At 32.8% G+C, this 15,962-nt stretch overlaps 1 protein-coding gene and 1 long non-coding RNA gene across 2 annotated transcripts in view; one reads left to right on the top strand and one right to left on the bottom strand.

Moving 5' to 3' along the window:
* The window catches only part of LOC148309591 (uncharacterized), a 155,000-nt gene that overhangs the window by 67,414 nt on the left and 71,624 nt on the right, over positions 1 to 15,962 (bottom strand). The window lies entirely within an intron of this gene.
* On the top strand, positions 4,209 to 8,143 carry LOC148309593 (uncharacterized). Its single transcript, XM_088259872.1, has 4 exons — positions 4,209 to 4,272; positions 5,532 to 7,636; positions 7,738 to 7,793; positions 7,968 to 8,143. The coding sequence occupies exons 2-4, from the start codon at positions 5,597 to 5,599 to the stop codon at positions 7,978 to 7,980; spliced, it is 2,109 nt and encodes a 702-aa protein (XP_088115998.1). The 5' UTR covers positions 4,209 to 4,272; positions 5,532 to 5,596; the 3' UTR covers positions 7,981 to 8,143.

The raw sequence follows: 15,962 nt of genomic DNA, 5'->3' as shown, positions 1-15,962 counted from the left end.
TTGATTCTCTCAGTAAATTAATACTTGTATTGACGATTTGTCCACCTCCACAGTGTAGTGGTTAGCACATTAGGCTACCGTGTACCGTTTTTGAGGTCCCGGCTTCGATTCCCAGGATAATCAAAGTAAACATCAGTGATTACACAGTGTCAGTGTCCACAAAAAATTAATTTGATGTTACCCTGAAGAAATATACCGCAAATTATTTTCAAATGATAGTTTTCATACACCATTTTGATATTTGCAAAGACAGAAAACTCTCACATAGCTTGTCAGGTTTTTGTTTAAAAATAATAAAAAAATATAAAAATGTATCCTGTTTGATAGATTTGAATATGCGTATCTATACTGCTTAACCTGGATAGGTATAATTATTCATGCGTTCATCAAATAGACTTCATTATTTCAATTTTTTTTAGAGAATGAGTCACAGCAACGCGTGGCAGTGAAAATATTGTTTTTAAAATAAAATAAAAAACTACTTTATTAAAAATTAAATTAGTTTTTTTAGAGAATGAGTCACAGCAACGCGTGGCCGGGTACATTTTGTTTTTAAAATAAATAAAAAGCTACTTGGAAGACTGGATTCCTAATATTGACGCGAAAGGAGGTGGCCAGTTATTGTCCGTGGGTCATAAATTGATATTTTACTCTACTTTATAAGTTTAGATAAGGTGAGTAATTACGGACTTTTTAATCAAAATACACTCGTTAATAGAACATATCTGATCAGCCCATACTAACTAATTATACATAAATCAAACAAAATAAACAATATTTAATATTTTGACTGGAGATTACAGGCCGAATGTCCGATAATATAAATGAATATAATATAATTAATAAACGGAACGTATCCGCAACTGAGGCGATAAAACATCGAAAGATGTTTTATTACCGAAATTAATTACAAAGTCAGCTTTGTGTATACGATTGATAAATGGACCCAATTAATAAACTGGATACACATAACTATTTCATGAAGCAATTGTTTATTTGATATAATGTCGTGTTTTCGCATAATAAATTATTTTTCTTCTTCTAACCATTGTCCGCAATCGATGGTGCATAGGGCACTTCATCGTATAGAAGCAGTGTTATCTTGATCGTTAAATTTGTTCGTTTGCTGTTTACTTTTAACTCATTTAACATTTGTGAAATTTCGTAATTGTAATATTACAATTACCTGTTTTATTTGTTATTCTTTATTGTAAATGTATTTATGTTAATGTTCTGTTAAATTTCTAAATAAATAAAATAAAATAAATACAAGGGGGAAAGGTGATCAGCATTGCGCTTCAGGTACCAAAAAATGGTACAGTTAAAAAGTGATTTTTCACTATATAATTTATTCAATATTACACTGGACTGGTACCTGAAGCGGAGGACTGATCACCTTTCTTTTTTGTGTTAGCGATCAAAATAACACTGCGTTTATATGATGCAGTGCCCTATGCACCATCGGGTGCGGATAAGGGTTAGAAAAAGAAGAATATAGGTATAACATACATAAGCCGACTAAATGCTCTAAAGTGATGTCTTTCAATCAAGTATTATGTGAATTTTGTAACTAACAAATTTAATATTGCATCGCTTCCCCGCAGGGGTAGTCAGAGAAAATAGAACGCCACACAAATCTGTCTTTGCAAAAAATCTTCACTTTTTCTACATGCATGCATCTCCTCATACATACCCGCCGATTATTCCGACCACTTTCAAACATTTGAAATACTTGATAATACCAGTTTTTTCTAGGTCTTCCTCTTTTTTTTGTGAATGTGCAAAACTTATATATAAATAATAAGTAAAAAGTTTTTTTTGATAAAAAAAACTACGAATTATACAAAATGAATATTTAAAACACATATATTGTATGTTTAACAAATTTATGGAGCGAATGTAGTTGGAAAAAGAAGCAGAGGACGACCGAGGAAAACTTGGCACAATCAGGTATGTCAAATACTTGAAAGCGGCCGGGTCAGGAGTCGTAATAAACGTCGGGTATGTATGAGGAGATGCATGAATGTAGAAGAGGTAAAGAATGTTTGCAAAGACAGAGTGGTGTGGCGTTCGATTCTCTCTGCCTACCCCTGCGGGGAAGCGGCGTGATGGTTAGTTAGTTTTTTTATATATTGTATGTTGAATCAGATTTCTGAGATTACATTTATTTATTTATTTTTTAAAGAAATAACTCTCAAATCTTCTATTGTAGAAGCTTGGCTGCGGCTAGGAAATAAAGCATAAGGGAAGTATAAAAATAAATCTAGAAAAATATATACAATACATGAAACAATATACTTGGTACAATATTCTCAACAACTTTTTCGTCTCTGCTGAGAGATAGATAAAATAATTTTTAGAACCTTTTAAGGAATTAAATTATGAATATATGATACATGGAAAAACAGAAAAATAATTTTAAAAAATCTTCATTTTTGACATCTCAAGATAGATGAAGAAGAATATAGAAGTCTGGGCATTTATAGGGCTTACGACTTGTCATAGGCTGGTTAAGTGATCACTTTACACACGTGTAACATTCACCAATTCTACTTATGATTCACAACCACGCCACTAGAATTCTTGAATTTTCTAGATATATTGAACAAACTCGAAACACAGTACGCGAGAGTTCACCAGAGACAACTATGGTGGGATGAGAAAAGATTTTTATAAAGCAGAAACTCTTCCATTTGTATGTGAGGTCCGAATCCTAGATTGTATTCACAAACATACTTGAGAAACGCTTGAAAACACTTTTTTTATTGTTTAAGCATATAATTTGACCAGTTATTTATTTACAACATTTTGAGTGTGTTCAAATATTTGTTCACAAATCTGGATCATCTCCAATTAGGAGTTATTTTTTACATATTTTTTGACATCTCAACATATTGTTTCAATGTTACACGAGTGTAACATTCATGAAAGTGATCACTTAAACCAGCCTATGACTGTCGTTAGCTCTGAAATTTCCAGACTTCCGAATTCTTCTTCATCCATGTTGAGATGTCAAAAATAATCTACCATATTTTTCATGACATACTTATATAGGTAAATTGTATTGCGTTAGGATAAGTACTCGTAGAGCATTGCCATGAGCTTCTTTATGAAAACAATCACTCAAAACAAGAAACAAACATATCTCAAAGATATAAAAATAATTTTAAAATACACAAATGCAACACAAAACAGTACCAACAGAATTATATGTACTTGCGAATAAAAAATTTCAACAGCCTCCCTTTAGAAATTAAAAATATAAAAGACACTAACACTCTAAAAAAGAAACTTAACGAACACTATAAACATATACGAGTAGACTATACCATAAAAAAAATTAGTCCCTAATACCGCATAAAAACTTATGTTCTCCAGTAATATATATTTTTTAAATGTATTACATGTCACTATAAAAAAAATTGAATTGAAAAGTCCCTCTCCAAGCACAAAACCTCGGTTTTATTTTTTGGAGAAGCTCAGTGCAACAAAAACTATAAGATTGTAAGTAGAAACGTATAAAAATTGTATTAAATTGTATACTTTATTTAAACAACTTTAAGTAAAAATAAATTTAAAAAATATCGCTCACTCCTTTCAAGAACGTCATAAATCAAAAATCGTCAATTTTCAGTTGTGCATGTTTTCAGAATGCCCAGAAAATGTACTATATCCCAGCAAAGGCGGCATATTTTTAACTTAATATTTACCCACTACAGGGCAGAATGTGTTGTTTTTGCACTTTGAAGAAAAGGTATTGTTTAATTATTTTTTTAAATACACAAAATATTTTTCAAATGGAGCAAAAACCTTCAGGTTTCACCTAAAAAGATCTGTTTCACAGTAAAAAGTTTAATAAGTGGCTTGATATTTATTTTTCATACATTGTATTATATTTTTAAACTTTAAAAACGTTCTCCTCAAAAATCAAGTTTTTTTAATTTATGACGTTCTTGAAAGGAGTGCGCGATATATGCACATAATCAGAAATCGGGTATGGTTGCAATGTTTAGCTTACATGCTTCCACGTAGTGATTTTTGATGACCGTGTCTCACGAGCAAGGGGCAAAGTCAAAAATCACATATTATGACGGTACCCATCACGCCACAAGTTCCGTAAGTTCCCGATAAGCTTATCAGAATCGCCTCATAGACACCTCAGCTCATCCAGGAGTATAAAATACAGCTCTCGGGGGACCATAAGTCACTTCTAACCAATCTGTGCCTTCAGTTTGATTCGTTCCTAGTTCAAGTCAACTGTTGATCAGGAAGGTAAGCGAGAATTTTTTCCTTCATATTACAAAATTCTTTAATTACACCGAAGCCTAATCGTAAACAGAATTTTGGAAATTTTCCATTTTTCCTTTTCTCTTAATTTACAGTATCATGAAAATTGATTTATAATTAGAAGAAAAATGAACAAAGTCAAAAATCTCTATTGAGATCATATTATCGCGTAAGGGTTTTAAAAAATATATGTGTGTATATCATACATCATCTCTAAAAACACAAGTATTGTGACGGTTACTATTATATTTTGAAAATAAAAAGGTAGTCAGCTAAAATTCATGTGGAAAAATTTCATAATTGTTTTTTTATTGTATAAAATTAAAAGCATTGTTAACTTTGTGGTATAGTAATATAACACTCCCCTTATCATTCATCGTTCAATGTGTGTAATACCACTTTTTAAAAAACACCTTTTAAAAGTGGTATTACGAAAAGTAAACAAAGAATTATAAGAGAGTGTTAGGTTACTACTATACCCATACCAGTCAAACCCTTAAAAGGCTAATAATTCCAAGCTTTATTAAAAAATACAGATAATTCCTCTTAACTTGACTGTGCATCTACCTCGTTTATTTTATTTTATTTATTTAAACTTCATGCATGGACAATAAATAAGAAAATTGGCGAGCTTATTGCTGAAAAGCAATATCTTCCAACCAACCAAAAACAGACTAGTAATATTGATAGTTAATATGATCAAATAATAATTATATATAAAATCGACACACGTACTGGTAACAGTAGTTTTGCTATACGGAAAAAAACTGGGGAAATCATGTTAAGACATGAATCTAGCAAAAAAATTTTCATTTTCATTTTTATTTATTTCATTTTAAATTTGTGTACATTTATGATTTTCAAAGTACCTACAAATATATAAATATTAAAGCAATTAAATACAATAAAATTTTACTTTTGAGATACATTTTCATTTAAAATTCAATATTAAACTTTCAATTAACCATAATTGAAATATCGAAAATGCATGTTGGATTTTTTTTAAACATTAATTATTTCAGGAAATTTCACAAAAATACAACAAAAAAATCTGGATACCTAAAAGTTTTATTCAACAATAGTACCTGCGTGTCCATGTCTTATTTTAATATTATCCGTAGATAATAAAAACAAACTGACGAAAAAATCTTCTATATTAACTAATATGTATTTCAACATCCCATTTCGCAATACTCAATTGATAAAAGATAAATTTAAAATATATATTTTTTAAATATTTTCAGGTGAACTATAAGCAAACTTTAAGCGAACAATAGTACAAAATTGCAAAAGAGACACTAAAATCAAAATGAAATACCAGTTTGTTTCAAACAAGGAGCGTTTTGCGCTAGCAAAGGAGGTCGTCGGATCACTAGACAAGTCGAAACCGTATGATCTAAGCAAGCCCTACGATCAAGCTAAACCGTACGATCAGAGCAAACCGTACGATCAAGCTAAACCGTACGATCAGAGCAAACCATACGATCAAGCTAAACCGTACGATCAGAGCAAGCCCTACGATCAAGCTAAACCCTACGATCAGAGCAAGCCCAACGATCAAGCTAAGCCCTACGATCAGAGCAAGCCCTACGATCAAGCTAAGCCCTACGATCAAAGCAAGCCCTACGATCAAGCTAAGCCCTACGATCAGAGCAAGCCCTACGATCAAGCTAAGCCCTACGATCAGAGCAAGCCATACGATCAAGCTAAACCGTACGATCAGAGCAAACCGTACGATCAAGCTAAACCGTACGATCAGAGCAAACCGTACGATCAAGCTAAACCGTACGATCAGAGCAAGCCCTACGATCAAGCTAAACCCTACGATCAGAGCAAGCCCTACGATCAAGCTAAGCCCTACGATCAGAGCAAGCCCTACGATCAAGCTAAGCCCTACGATCAGAGCAAGCCCTACGATCAAGCTAAGCCCTACGATCAGAGCAAGCCCTACGATCAAGCTAAGCCCTACGATCAGAGCAAGCCCTACGATCAAGCTAAGCCCTACGATCAGAGCAAGCCTTACGATCAAGCTAAGCCCTACGATCAGAGCAAGCCCTACGATCAAGCTAAACCCTACGATCAGAGCAAGCCCTACGATCAAGCTAAACCCTACGACCAGAGCAAGCCTTACGATCAAGCTAAACCCTACGATCAGAGCAAGCCCTATGATCAAGCTAAACCCTACGACCAGAGCAAGCCTTACGATCAAGCTAAACCCTACGATCAAAGCAAGCCCTACGATCAGAGCAAGCCCTACGATCAAGCTAAACCCTACGATCAGAGCAAGCCCTACGATCAAGCTAAACCCTACGACCAGAGCAAGCCTTACGATCAAGCTAAACCCTACGATCAGAGCAAGCCCTACGATCAAGCTAAACCCTACGACCAGAGCAAGCCTTACGATCAAGCTAAACCCTACGATCAGAGCAAACCCTATGATCAAGCTAAACCATACGATCAGAGCAAGCCCTACGATCAAGCTAAACCCTATGATCAGAGCAAGCCCTATGACCAAGCTAAACCCTACGATCAGAGCAAACCCTATGATCAAGCTAAACCCTACGACCAAAGCAAACTTTACGATCAGAGTAAGCCTTATGATTTTATAAAGCGTTTTGATTATAGTAAGGTATATGATCAAAGCAAACCATACGAACAAACGAAAATCTATGATATGAGCAAACCCTATGATCAAGCTAAACCCTACGATCAGAGCAAACCCTATGACCAAGCTAAACCCTACGATCAGAGCAAGCCCTACGATCAAGCTAAACCCTATGATCAGAGCAAGCCTTACGATCATGCTAAACCCTACGATCAGAGCAAGCCCTACGATCAATCTAAACCCTACGATCAGAGCAAACCCTATGATCAAGCTAAACCCTACGATCAGAGCAAGCCTTACGATCAAGCTAAACCCTATGATCAGAGCAAGCCCTATGACCAAGCTAAACCCTACGATCAGAGCAAGCCCTATGATCAAGCTAAACCATACGACCAGAGCAAGCCCTACGATCAAGCTAAACCCTATGATCAGAGCAAGCCTTACGATCAAGCTAAACCCTATGATCAGAGCAAGCCCTATGACCAAGCTAAACCCTACGATCAGAGCAAGCCCTATGATCAAGCTAAACCGTATGATCAGAGCAAGCCTTACGATCAAGCTAAACCCTATGATCAGAGCAAGCCATATGACCAAGCTAAACCCTACGATCAGAGCAAGCTCTATGATCAAGCTAAACCCTATGATCAGAGCAAGCCTTACGATCAAGCTAAACCCTACGACCAGAGCAAGCCTTACGATCAAGCTAAACCCTACGACCAGAGTAAGCCCTACGACATCCCGCAGGTATTGATCAGACATACAAAAATTAAATACACATATTTTTAAGATAAGTTTCTAAAAATTCACTGTAAAATATTTTTTTCACACGATACATTTTTTTACAGATTCGTTGCAACAGCCCTTACTTTTCTATGACAAACTTTCCTTCCATGCGTATGATGTAAGTATAAAGTTTTGTGTAACCTTCATCAAATCAAAAGTACTCGTTGCATGCATCGAAATCTCTGGTAAATCGTTGGCCTGAACGTTTGTATAAAATCTAATCAAAGTATTTTGTATAAATTTGAAGCCCCTTTTTTTATTTGTAATAATGTTATTTTGATCTTTTTTTCAGGACAAGCCGTTAAAAAGGATAAATTGTCTCCGTGTCAGGTTTTCGATGCAGCCATAAATAAACCGTATACGTTTTTATTTTATTTTGTACGTTTAATATATGAATTCAGTTATACATTTTATATACCAAAGAGAAAATTGTACTTGACTATTTCAATAAACTTTTTTATAAATTTTTTTTTTTACTTATTATTTTAAGCTTTAGAGATCTATGGGAAAACAAAGAAGATGATTATTGAACAGAGATAGTGGGTTTGATATGCCCATAATTATTAATCAAACAACAATTTGAATAAACGATATTATGTTTTATTTATGCATATTGAATTTTTTTAGTAAACTGTATAATTTTTTTAAATATTTATGGACAATACACTTGAAAGCTTCAATCACATATTTTCTCAAAAAATGAATCATAATTTATATGAATTGATAATCAAAGAATTTCAATATATTCTTCTGAATACTGATACAATGATGAAATAATGAATTAATGCAAGGCTTAGATAAGCATTTTCGATAAAATTGAGAAATGTGTGTTGAGATGGTTTGGACATGTGGAACGTATGAGTGAGGAAAGAACGGTTAAACAAATTTATGAGGCGAATCTAGTTGGAAAAAGAAGCAGAGGAAGACGAAGGAAAACTAAGCACAATCAAGTTTGTCAAAAAATTGAAAGCGGCCGGGTCAGGAGTCGTAATAATCGTCGGGTATGTATGAGGAGATGCATGAATGTGGAAGAGGCAAATAATGTTTGCAGACAGAGTGGTGTGGTGTTCTATTCTCTCTGCCTACCCTGCGGGGAAGCAGCGTGATGGATAGTTAGTTAGTTGGTTATACTGATGCAAACATGAAGGATATATTTGAAAGCATTCGAAATATACACTGGATAGAAAAGGTGCCTTATGAGAATTTGATAGAATTTGATTTCATCTTAACTTTTGTTTTTTGCATAAATTATATTTTCTTATATCTACTGTGCGATTTCTTTTATTTAATATTGTTTTTTTTTATATTTTCATTCTGACCGTGTGGTGCTTTCCATCATCGAATAAGATATTCGATGTCTTCATTGTTTTTTATTATAATAGGACTATTGGAAATTCAATATTTTAACGCGTGGCAATAAAAAAATCAGTACAGCAAAATTAAATACTTTTGAGCTTATCAAACTTAAGGAGGAGGGACCAATACGAACACACACTCAAATATATATATATATATATATATATATATATATATATATATATATATATATATATATATATATATATATATATATATATATATATATATATATATATATATGTATATATATATATATATATATATATATATATATATATATATATATATATATATATATATATATATATATATATATATATTTATATATATATATATATATATAAATACATGTATATATATATATATTTATATATATATATATATATATATATATATATATATATATATATATATATACACGTATCTAACAAAATACGCTTTACTATCATGAATACATTTGTAAAAGCCTTCCGGCCTAATTGATATCGATATGATTGCATGAGAAATCAAATGACGTACAAAAAGGTTCAAGAATTTAATCGCAAAACGACTGTAGGCGACAACATGTAGTGAAAGATATTTTAATAAAGAATGTTACATAATCCATACTTTAATTAAAGCTGTTTACGAGAGATGAAGAACTTAATTTAGTGACAATTAAAATTTCTTGAATGCTTGAATTGTATTAAATAAAATGTTTCATCGCTCGGAATGCACAGAAGACGTGCAGTGTTTCCTGGCGGAATGCCAACATCAGATTCATCCCAGAACAGATGTGGTCCAGCCAAAGGTAGCCAAATGATGCTGCTGATATTCAATTAGCTGGACATCATCCGCTCAATCAGTCGACATTGCAAATCTCAATCCTCGACGAATGATTGAGATTTTACCTGGGTTATCCATGTATACACAATGTTCTTGTGAGTTAAAAACCGGCTTGTGAAAAATAGCTTATATTTATTTTGAGTACAGTGATGCCTCGGATAACGAAATTGATTCGTTCTAGGAGCAAGTTCGTTATGAGAAACGAACACTGTACTTTGAAATCGAACCTGGGATGTATGGTAGCCAAACATTCTAACCATTACAGCACGGAGGGATCAAAATAGGATAAGTATATACGAAATAATAAATCAAACTGAAGGGCTATAAAAAAGACCTATGTAAAAGTCGACATATGTATTTTGATATATAGATTATCACATTACCAGTTTAAGCTATAAATTATATGTTCTCGAGCCGCAAAAATAATATTTTGACGTTTAATGACAAAATTAACAATAAATTTTGTTACGCTCAATTTCCGGGGTCAAATGTTATATATACTACATACTCTTAAAGTAGTATTCACATACCTAAATAAAAATATAAACAGTTATCGCATTTTTAACAACAAAATAAATTGAAGTAAAAATGACACAGAATTATTGTGGTTAATAAGTATGTAATAAACTAAGCATGTTCAATGTGACTTTGGATATTTCAATTTCATCAGAATTCTTACTTATCTAAATGCAAGCCATTGACGTCATGAAATATTTTTCAGTATACATAGTAGTTGAACACATTGTAATCTTGCAGAAGTTGAGCGAAAAATACTTAGAATGATATTTAAAAATACGTTGGAAAATGATGGATTCTAAGAAAAAAAAATACAATACGAGCTAGAAATCTTGATAAAAAATGAAATTATAGATTGATTTCGCAAGTCCAGAAAGGTAATGAAAGGTGAGAAACTTAGATCAAATGAGGATGAAAGAATTTTCAAAATGGATAGCTCTATAGAAGCAGCCTAGAGGTAGACTAAGAAGTGAAGGTTTAAAAAAATTCAACTAACGTAGTCATAACATCGCTATCGTAATATTTTTCAGTGTTTATGCGTTCGCTAAATTATATAAAAAGAGAGCGCAGAGTAAAAAATACTTTTTTTTTCAAAGAGCATAATCGCAATATTTTCATTTTTGGCTTTGTGCCCGCTTGCCGATGTTTTCCTCGTATATGTGTGTCTTGAAGACAAGAAGTTATTTCGGAAAAGTAAATATGAATCAGCCGCGAATTATTCTCCAAGCTTACCCAATAACTTTGTGCGAGTTGCAAATTCGGGAAATTAAATTTGTGCTTATTCTAATAGCAGTAAATTGGATATAAAATACCCTTAGAATTAAATGCTTGTCGGATTGGAGCTTTTGTAGAATCAACGACGATTGAGTATCGCATTAGAACACGAACAAGACACGTATTTCGATTTCGAACAAAATGTTTCAACTTTTAATAGAAACATTGGTGTATAGAGTACTGCGTGGTATTATCTCATTTTTTAATTTAAGTTTTACTAAATATATACCACTATTTCTTAAAATCTATTATGACATGTGTTTCAATGCATTCTGCATCATTTTCAAACACAAATGTGAAACTAATTCTAAATTTTAGAGTTGGGTCCTTGGGACGTTGAAGGTTGAAGGGGGGTAAGAGCTGTTTCTTTATTTAATTTTAATTTTTTATTTTACCATCTCGATCTATAATTATATGAAGATAGGAAATGCGCTCTAAATGCTTGGATATCGAAGTGGAATAAAATTGAAGGAAAACATTTGATGTAAATAAAACAGCTGAAAGTAAAAAACCAATCAACAAACAATTTTGGTAAAGGAAATTGAGGAGGGATGGCAGTACTATTGAAGTAATTATTTGTATCAAATAAACTCATATAAAATTAATCATTTCAATCAGGAAATTAAGACTGATAGAAAAGGAAATGAAGGAGGAACAGTAGAAACATTTTTTGTAATATATTCTTATCAATCATCACTAAACCGGGAGTTGAAACCTTATGAAAGTCGGGTTGTGGTCCTGTGGTTAGTGTCGTAGACTCCAAATCAGAATTTCTGGGTTCGAACGCATTTTACCACATTTTGATACCTATTTTTAATTATGAGCAGCTTAATATTTCCCCTTTTTTTAAATGTAGAACGCCTCACGCATACCCGCCAATCATTCAGACTCCTGACCTGACCACTTTCAAATATTTGAAATAATTGATCATTCCAAGTTTTCCTCTTATATATAAGTATATATATATATATATATATATATATATATATATATATATATATATATATATATATATATATATATATATATGTATATATATATATATATATATATATATATATATATATATATATATATATATATATATATATATATATATATATATATATATATATATATATATATATATATATATATATTCAATCACTATAATCTAATGTTGATCCTACATCATTTACCAAATTATTAATGTTTACATTTATATCCTATACTTATAAACTTAATACTGTTACAATAAATGTAATATGAAGTGATACACTTCCAACCCTTTTCAGAAAACATAAATAAAAAATGTTTAAGATAGTAAATACCACTATTTCTTAAAATCTACTGTGACACGTGTTTCGATGCATTACGCATCATTTTCAAACACCGAATAAATTAATAAAACATTTTAAAAAACTGGAATAAAAATAAATTGACGGGTTTCTCTAATATAGACATCGTTATCAAGAGTGTTTGGAAACGAATTTAATTGTGTATTTTCCCATAGGGGAATCAACAAACAGGTCAGAGAAAATTTGCAATAAAAAATAGCGATTGGAGAATTAAACTAAACCATTCGACATTAAGCCGATAAGAAGCTCGATGGAATTTATTTGATTTCTGGAAAAGCTGGCGGTTATCCAAATACATATGTGGAGAAATAATCCATATGCTTGGATGACACATGTTCGCATAACGGAATTACGATTGCAAAGATATTATTAATAATTTAAATATCACATATATCAAAAATATTTCATACTAGCTGTAGCTGTGCTCTAGTTCGGTCCAGTTAAATGGAAAAGAAAGTACACAATTCATATATTAAAACACACTTCGAACGGATAGAGTATTTCTACCCGTTCGGTTGATTGAGGCTTAAAGAAGGGAAGGGTATTTTTACCTTCTGCGCCGGCCTCATTTCAAAGTCAGAAAAGAAGGAATTATCCATAAATAATTTTAATATGAATATACATAATTATCAAATATCATCACCAGCGGTCCGCAGGCGTAAAAAATACCTGCCTGAAATGTGTGTGTAAACTTTCGAAGCAATAAAATATAAAAATCTATGAAAGAACACACTATCAAAAATATTAAAAAGGAGTAGTGATAGCAATGTCAAGAAGCACACAGTTGGCCATGAGCAATGTTTAGTATCACGTGTGTTGCTGTTTAGTTCAATAGATGGCGCTGCCATTACGGTAAAAACGTTATTCATAAAAGCATGCGAAATAGAGCTGTGTAGTATTGTGTTTCAAATATTAAAATAAAATCTGTTCGACCCGAACATTGTCAAAAACAACATCACCTAAAATTATCTTTTGAAATAAATTTTTCTATTGGCAAAGAGCTAAAAATCGATAAAGAGTTATGTTGTTTTTAATTGGATTACAAAAATCAAAGTGACTTTTACGAGATTTTCAAGTTAGTATTTTCTATAGAATGAGAAGGGGGATGGATTTATTATGATTTTAAACATTTTAGAATGACAATGAAAAGTAATTCACATTGAAAATTAAAAACAATACTCGAAAAATAACACGTCATAAAAATTATTTTGTTTAGTAGCAGGTTTTAATGACTGAATAAAGATTTAAATACAAACATGTACGGATAAATGACAAAAATTATCAAATTATATTATAACATATTTTTTTATAAACAGCCAAAAAATCGCATCGTTTGTTGTCACAAAATATTGTCAGGTATGAAACCTGACAAAAATTTATCAGTGTATCCGGTACACTTTAAATATATTTGAAACATATATCTTTTCTCGTGCGCGTAGGTCATACGGGTTAACGCGGAATGGTGAAGAAAAACCGCGCGTATCACGTACCTTCGTATGTGTAGGGCGGTTAAACACCTTGATACCTATTTTCTTACTATATTCTTCATAATTAAATTATATACATATTTAAACTTAATAAATATTTAAAAAATATAGTAATTGTAAACTCCCTCCGTAAACACAAGTATCTACTTTATTAGAGAGGTAGAAACGTTATTTTTGAAATGTATTGTATATTTACAAACTATTTTGTATTATTTGAATAAGTGTTTAGTAAAAAAAAAATTTTTCAATTAAAAAAAAATACTGAAAGCGAATTGACCAGAAGTATAGTGTAGTATCCGTTCAGTGTACTTAGACTGATCGATCATCGAAGCCTGCACATCCGAGCACGCATTTTTATCGATTGTTGCGCGGTATGATCGATAATCCTGAAATTATCCGGAACATTGGTCTGTATGTTCCCGATAGTTACCTAAGACAGCGTCGACATAGATTGTTTCACATTCCAATATACAGGACCAACCTGCCAATGGTTATGCGTGTAGGAAGAGCCACCGCTATGATAAACAATATCACATTGGATATTGATCTGTTCCACGTGTCCGAAGGAGTTTTCCGAAGCGGGATTCTTCTACACCTTTACGTCTTCTTGCTTACTTTTAATATAAACGCCATGAATATTGTTTGTTATAATAATTTTTAAAAACCCTTATCCGCACCCCAATGGTGCATAGGGCACTGTGTCATATAAACGCAGTGTTATCTTCATCGTTTACACATGAAGGAAAGGTGATCAGGCCTCCGCTTCAGGTACCAGTCCATGGTAGTATCGAATAAATATTACAGTGAATAAATCACTTATATTTATTTTACCGCCCTTGGGAATCGAACTCGGGACCTCCAGAATAGTAGCCGAGCGTGCTGACCATTACACTACGGAGGCGAACGAAACGGATTGTTTATTATGTATATATTGATTTGTTATTATTTTTTGACATCTCATCAAAGATGAAGAAGAATATGGAAGTCTGGGCATTTACGGGGCTGAAGACCGTCATAGGTGATTACTTTACACGCGTGTAACATTCGCCAATTCTACCCATTATTGACAACCACACTACTCAAATTCTTGGAAGTTCTATATATATTAACCAATTTAGAAACCTTGTTCTTGAATCACTAGAACTTCACTAGAGACATCTATTGGTGAGATGTAAAGAAGCTCTTTGCAAAGCAGAAACTCTTATATTAGTATGTGAGGCCCGAATCCTGGATTTCCGGAGATAATGCAGATTTTGTGAACAAGTATTTGGACACACTCAAAATGTTGTATTAATTTATTGTTTAAATTGGAATAGAAATAAAGACATTGTAGCCGATCGAGGCCGGATGGATCGAGCAGCGTCCCTCCGCAGCCTGCCGCGGGGGGACGCTCCGTCCCGATGCGTCCCGGCGCGCGCGGCGTCCCGGCCGCCGATTGTTCCCGAGAATAGCGCCCGCCACGGAAATAGCCCGCTGCCGGCGTCGGCCAGCGCCCGTGCGCCCAGAATACCCGCGCACGCACGGATCAATCCCATCTACGCAACAACTGATCGGGAATTCGGCTGTGACGTCATCATTACTGCACCAAAAACCACCTATATTTTGATTATGACGCTGCTGATACATTCTACAGAAAATTATCCAAATTAAACCGATAAAGGGCTGAAATTACAGTGAAAAGATAACCCGTATGTATATATATATATATATATATATATATATATATATATATATATATATACAGTATCTACTCAATGAATTAGGGCCACCCATTATTTTTTTGAATACTCTGAAATCTTTTGGATTATTATATTTATTTTACATAAATACTTTAAGTTTTCTATTGACATCTAATATCATGTATATTACCTTCAATAATATGTAAAATATACCTGGATTATTTAAGCCTTTACAAAATTTCAAACCCTTTTTCTGAGAAAGGTCCCCAATTAGCACAGGTAGACAGATAGTTGAAAGTTAAAATAATAG

The sequence above is a fragment of the Brachycentrus maculatus genome, unplaced genomic scaffold (assembly GCF_059751285.1).
Source record: "Brachycentrus maculatus isolate JH-2025_06_01 unplaced genomic scaffold, ASM5975128v1 h1tg000120l, whole genome shotgun sequence".
In the NCBI taxonomy this organism is placed as follows: domain Eukaryota; kingdom Metazoa; phylum Arthropoda; class Insecta; order Trichoptera; family Brachycentridae; genus Brachycentrus; species Brachycentrus maculatus.
Note: the sequence above shows the minus strand (reverse complement) of the source record. Positions and strands in the feature narration are given on the sequence as shown.

Bases quoted from the DNA above. Each gene is read 5' to 3' on its own strand.
- LOC148309593 (XM_088259872.1), top strand. From the start codon at position 5,597: ATGAAATACCAGTTTGTTTCAAACAAGGAGCGTTTTGCGCTAGCAAAG. The intron at 7,637-7,737 runs GTATTGATCAGA...ATTTTTTTACAG, and splicing joins AGCCCTACGACATCCCGCAG to ATTCGTTGCAACAGCCCTTA.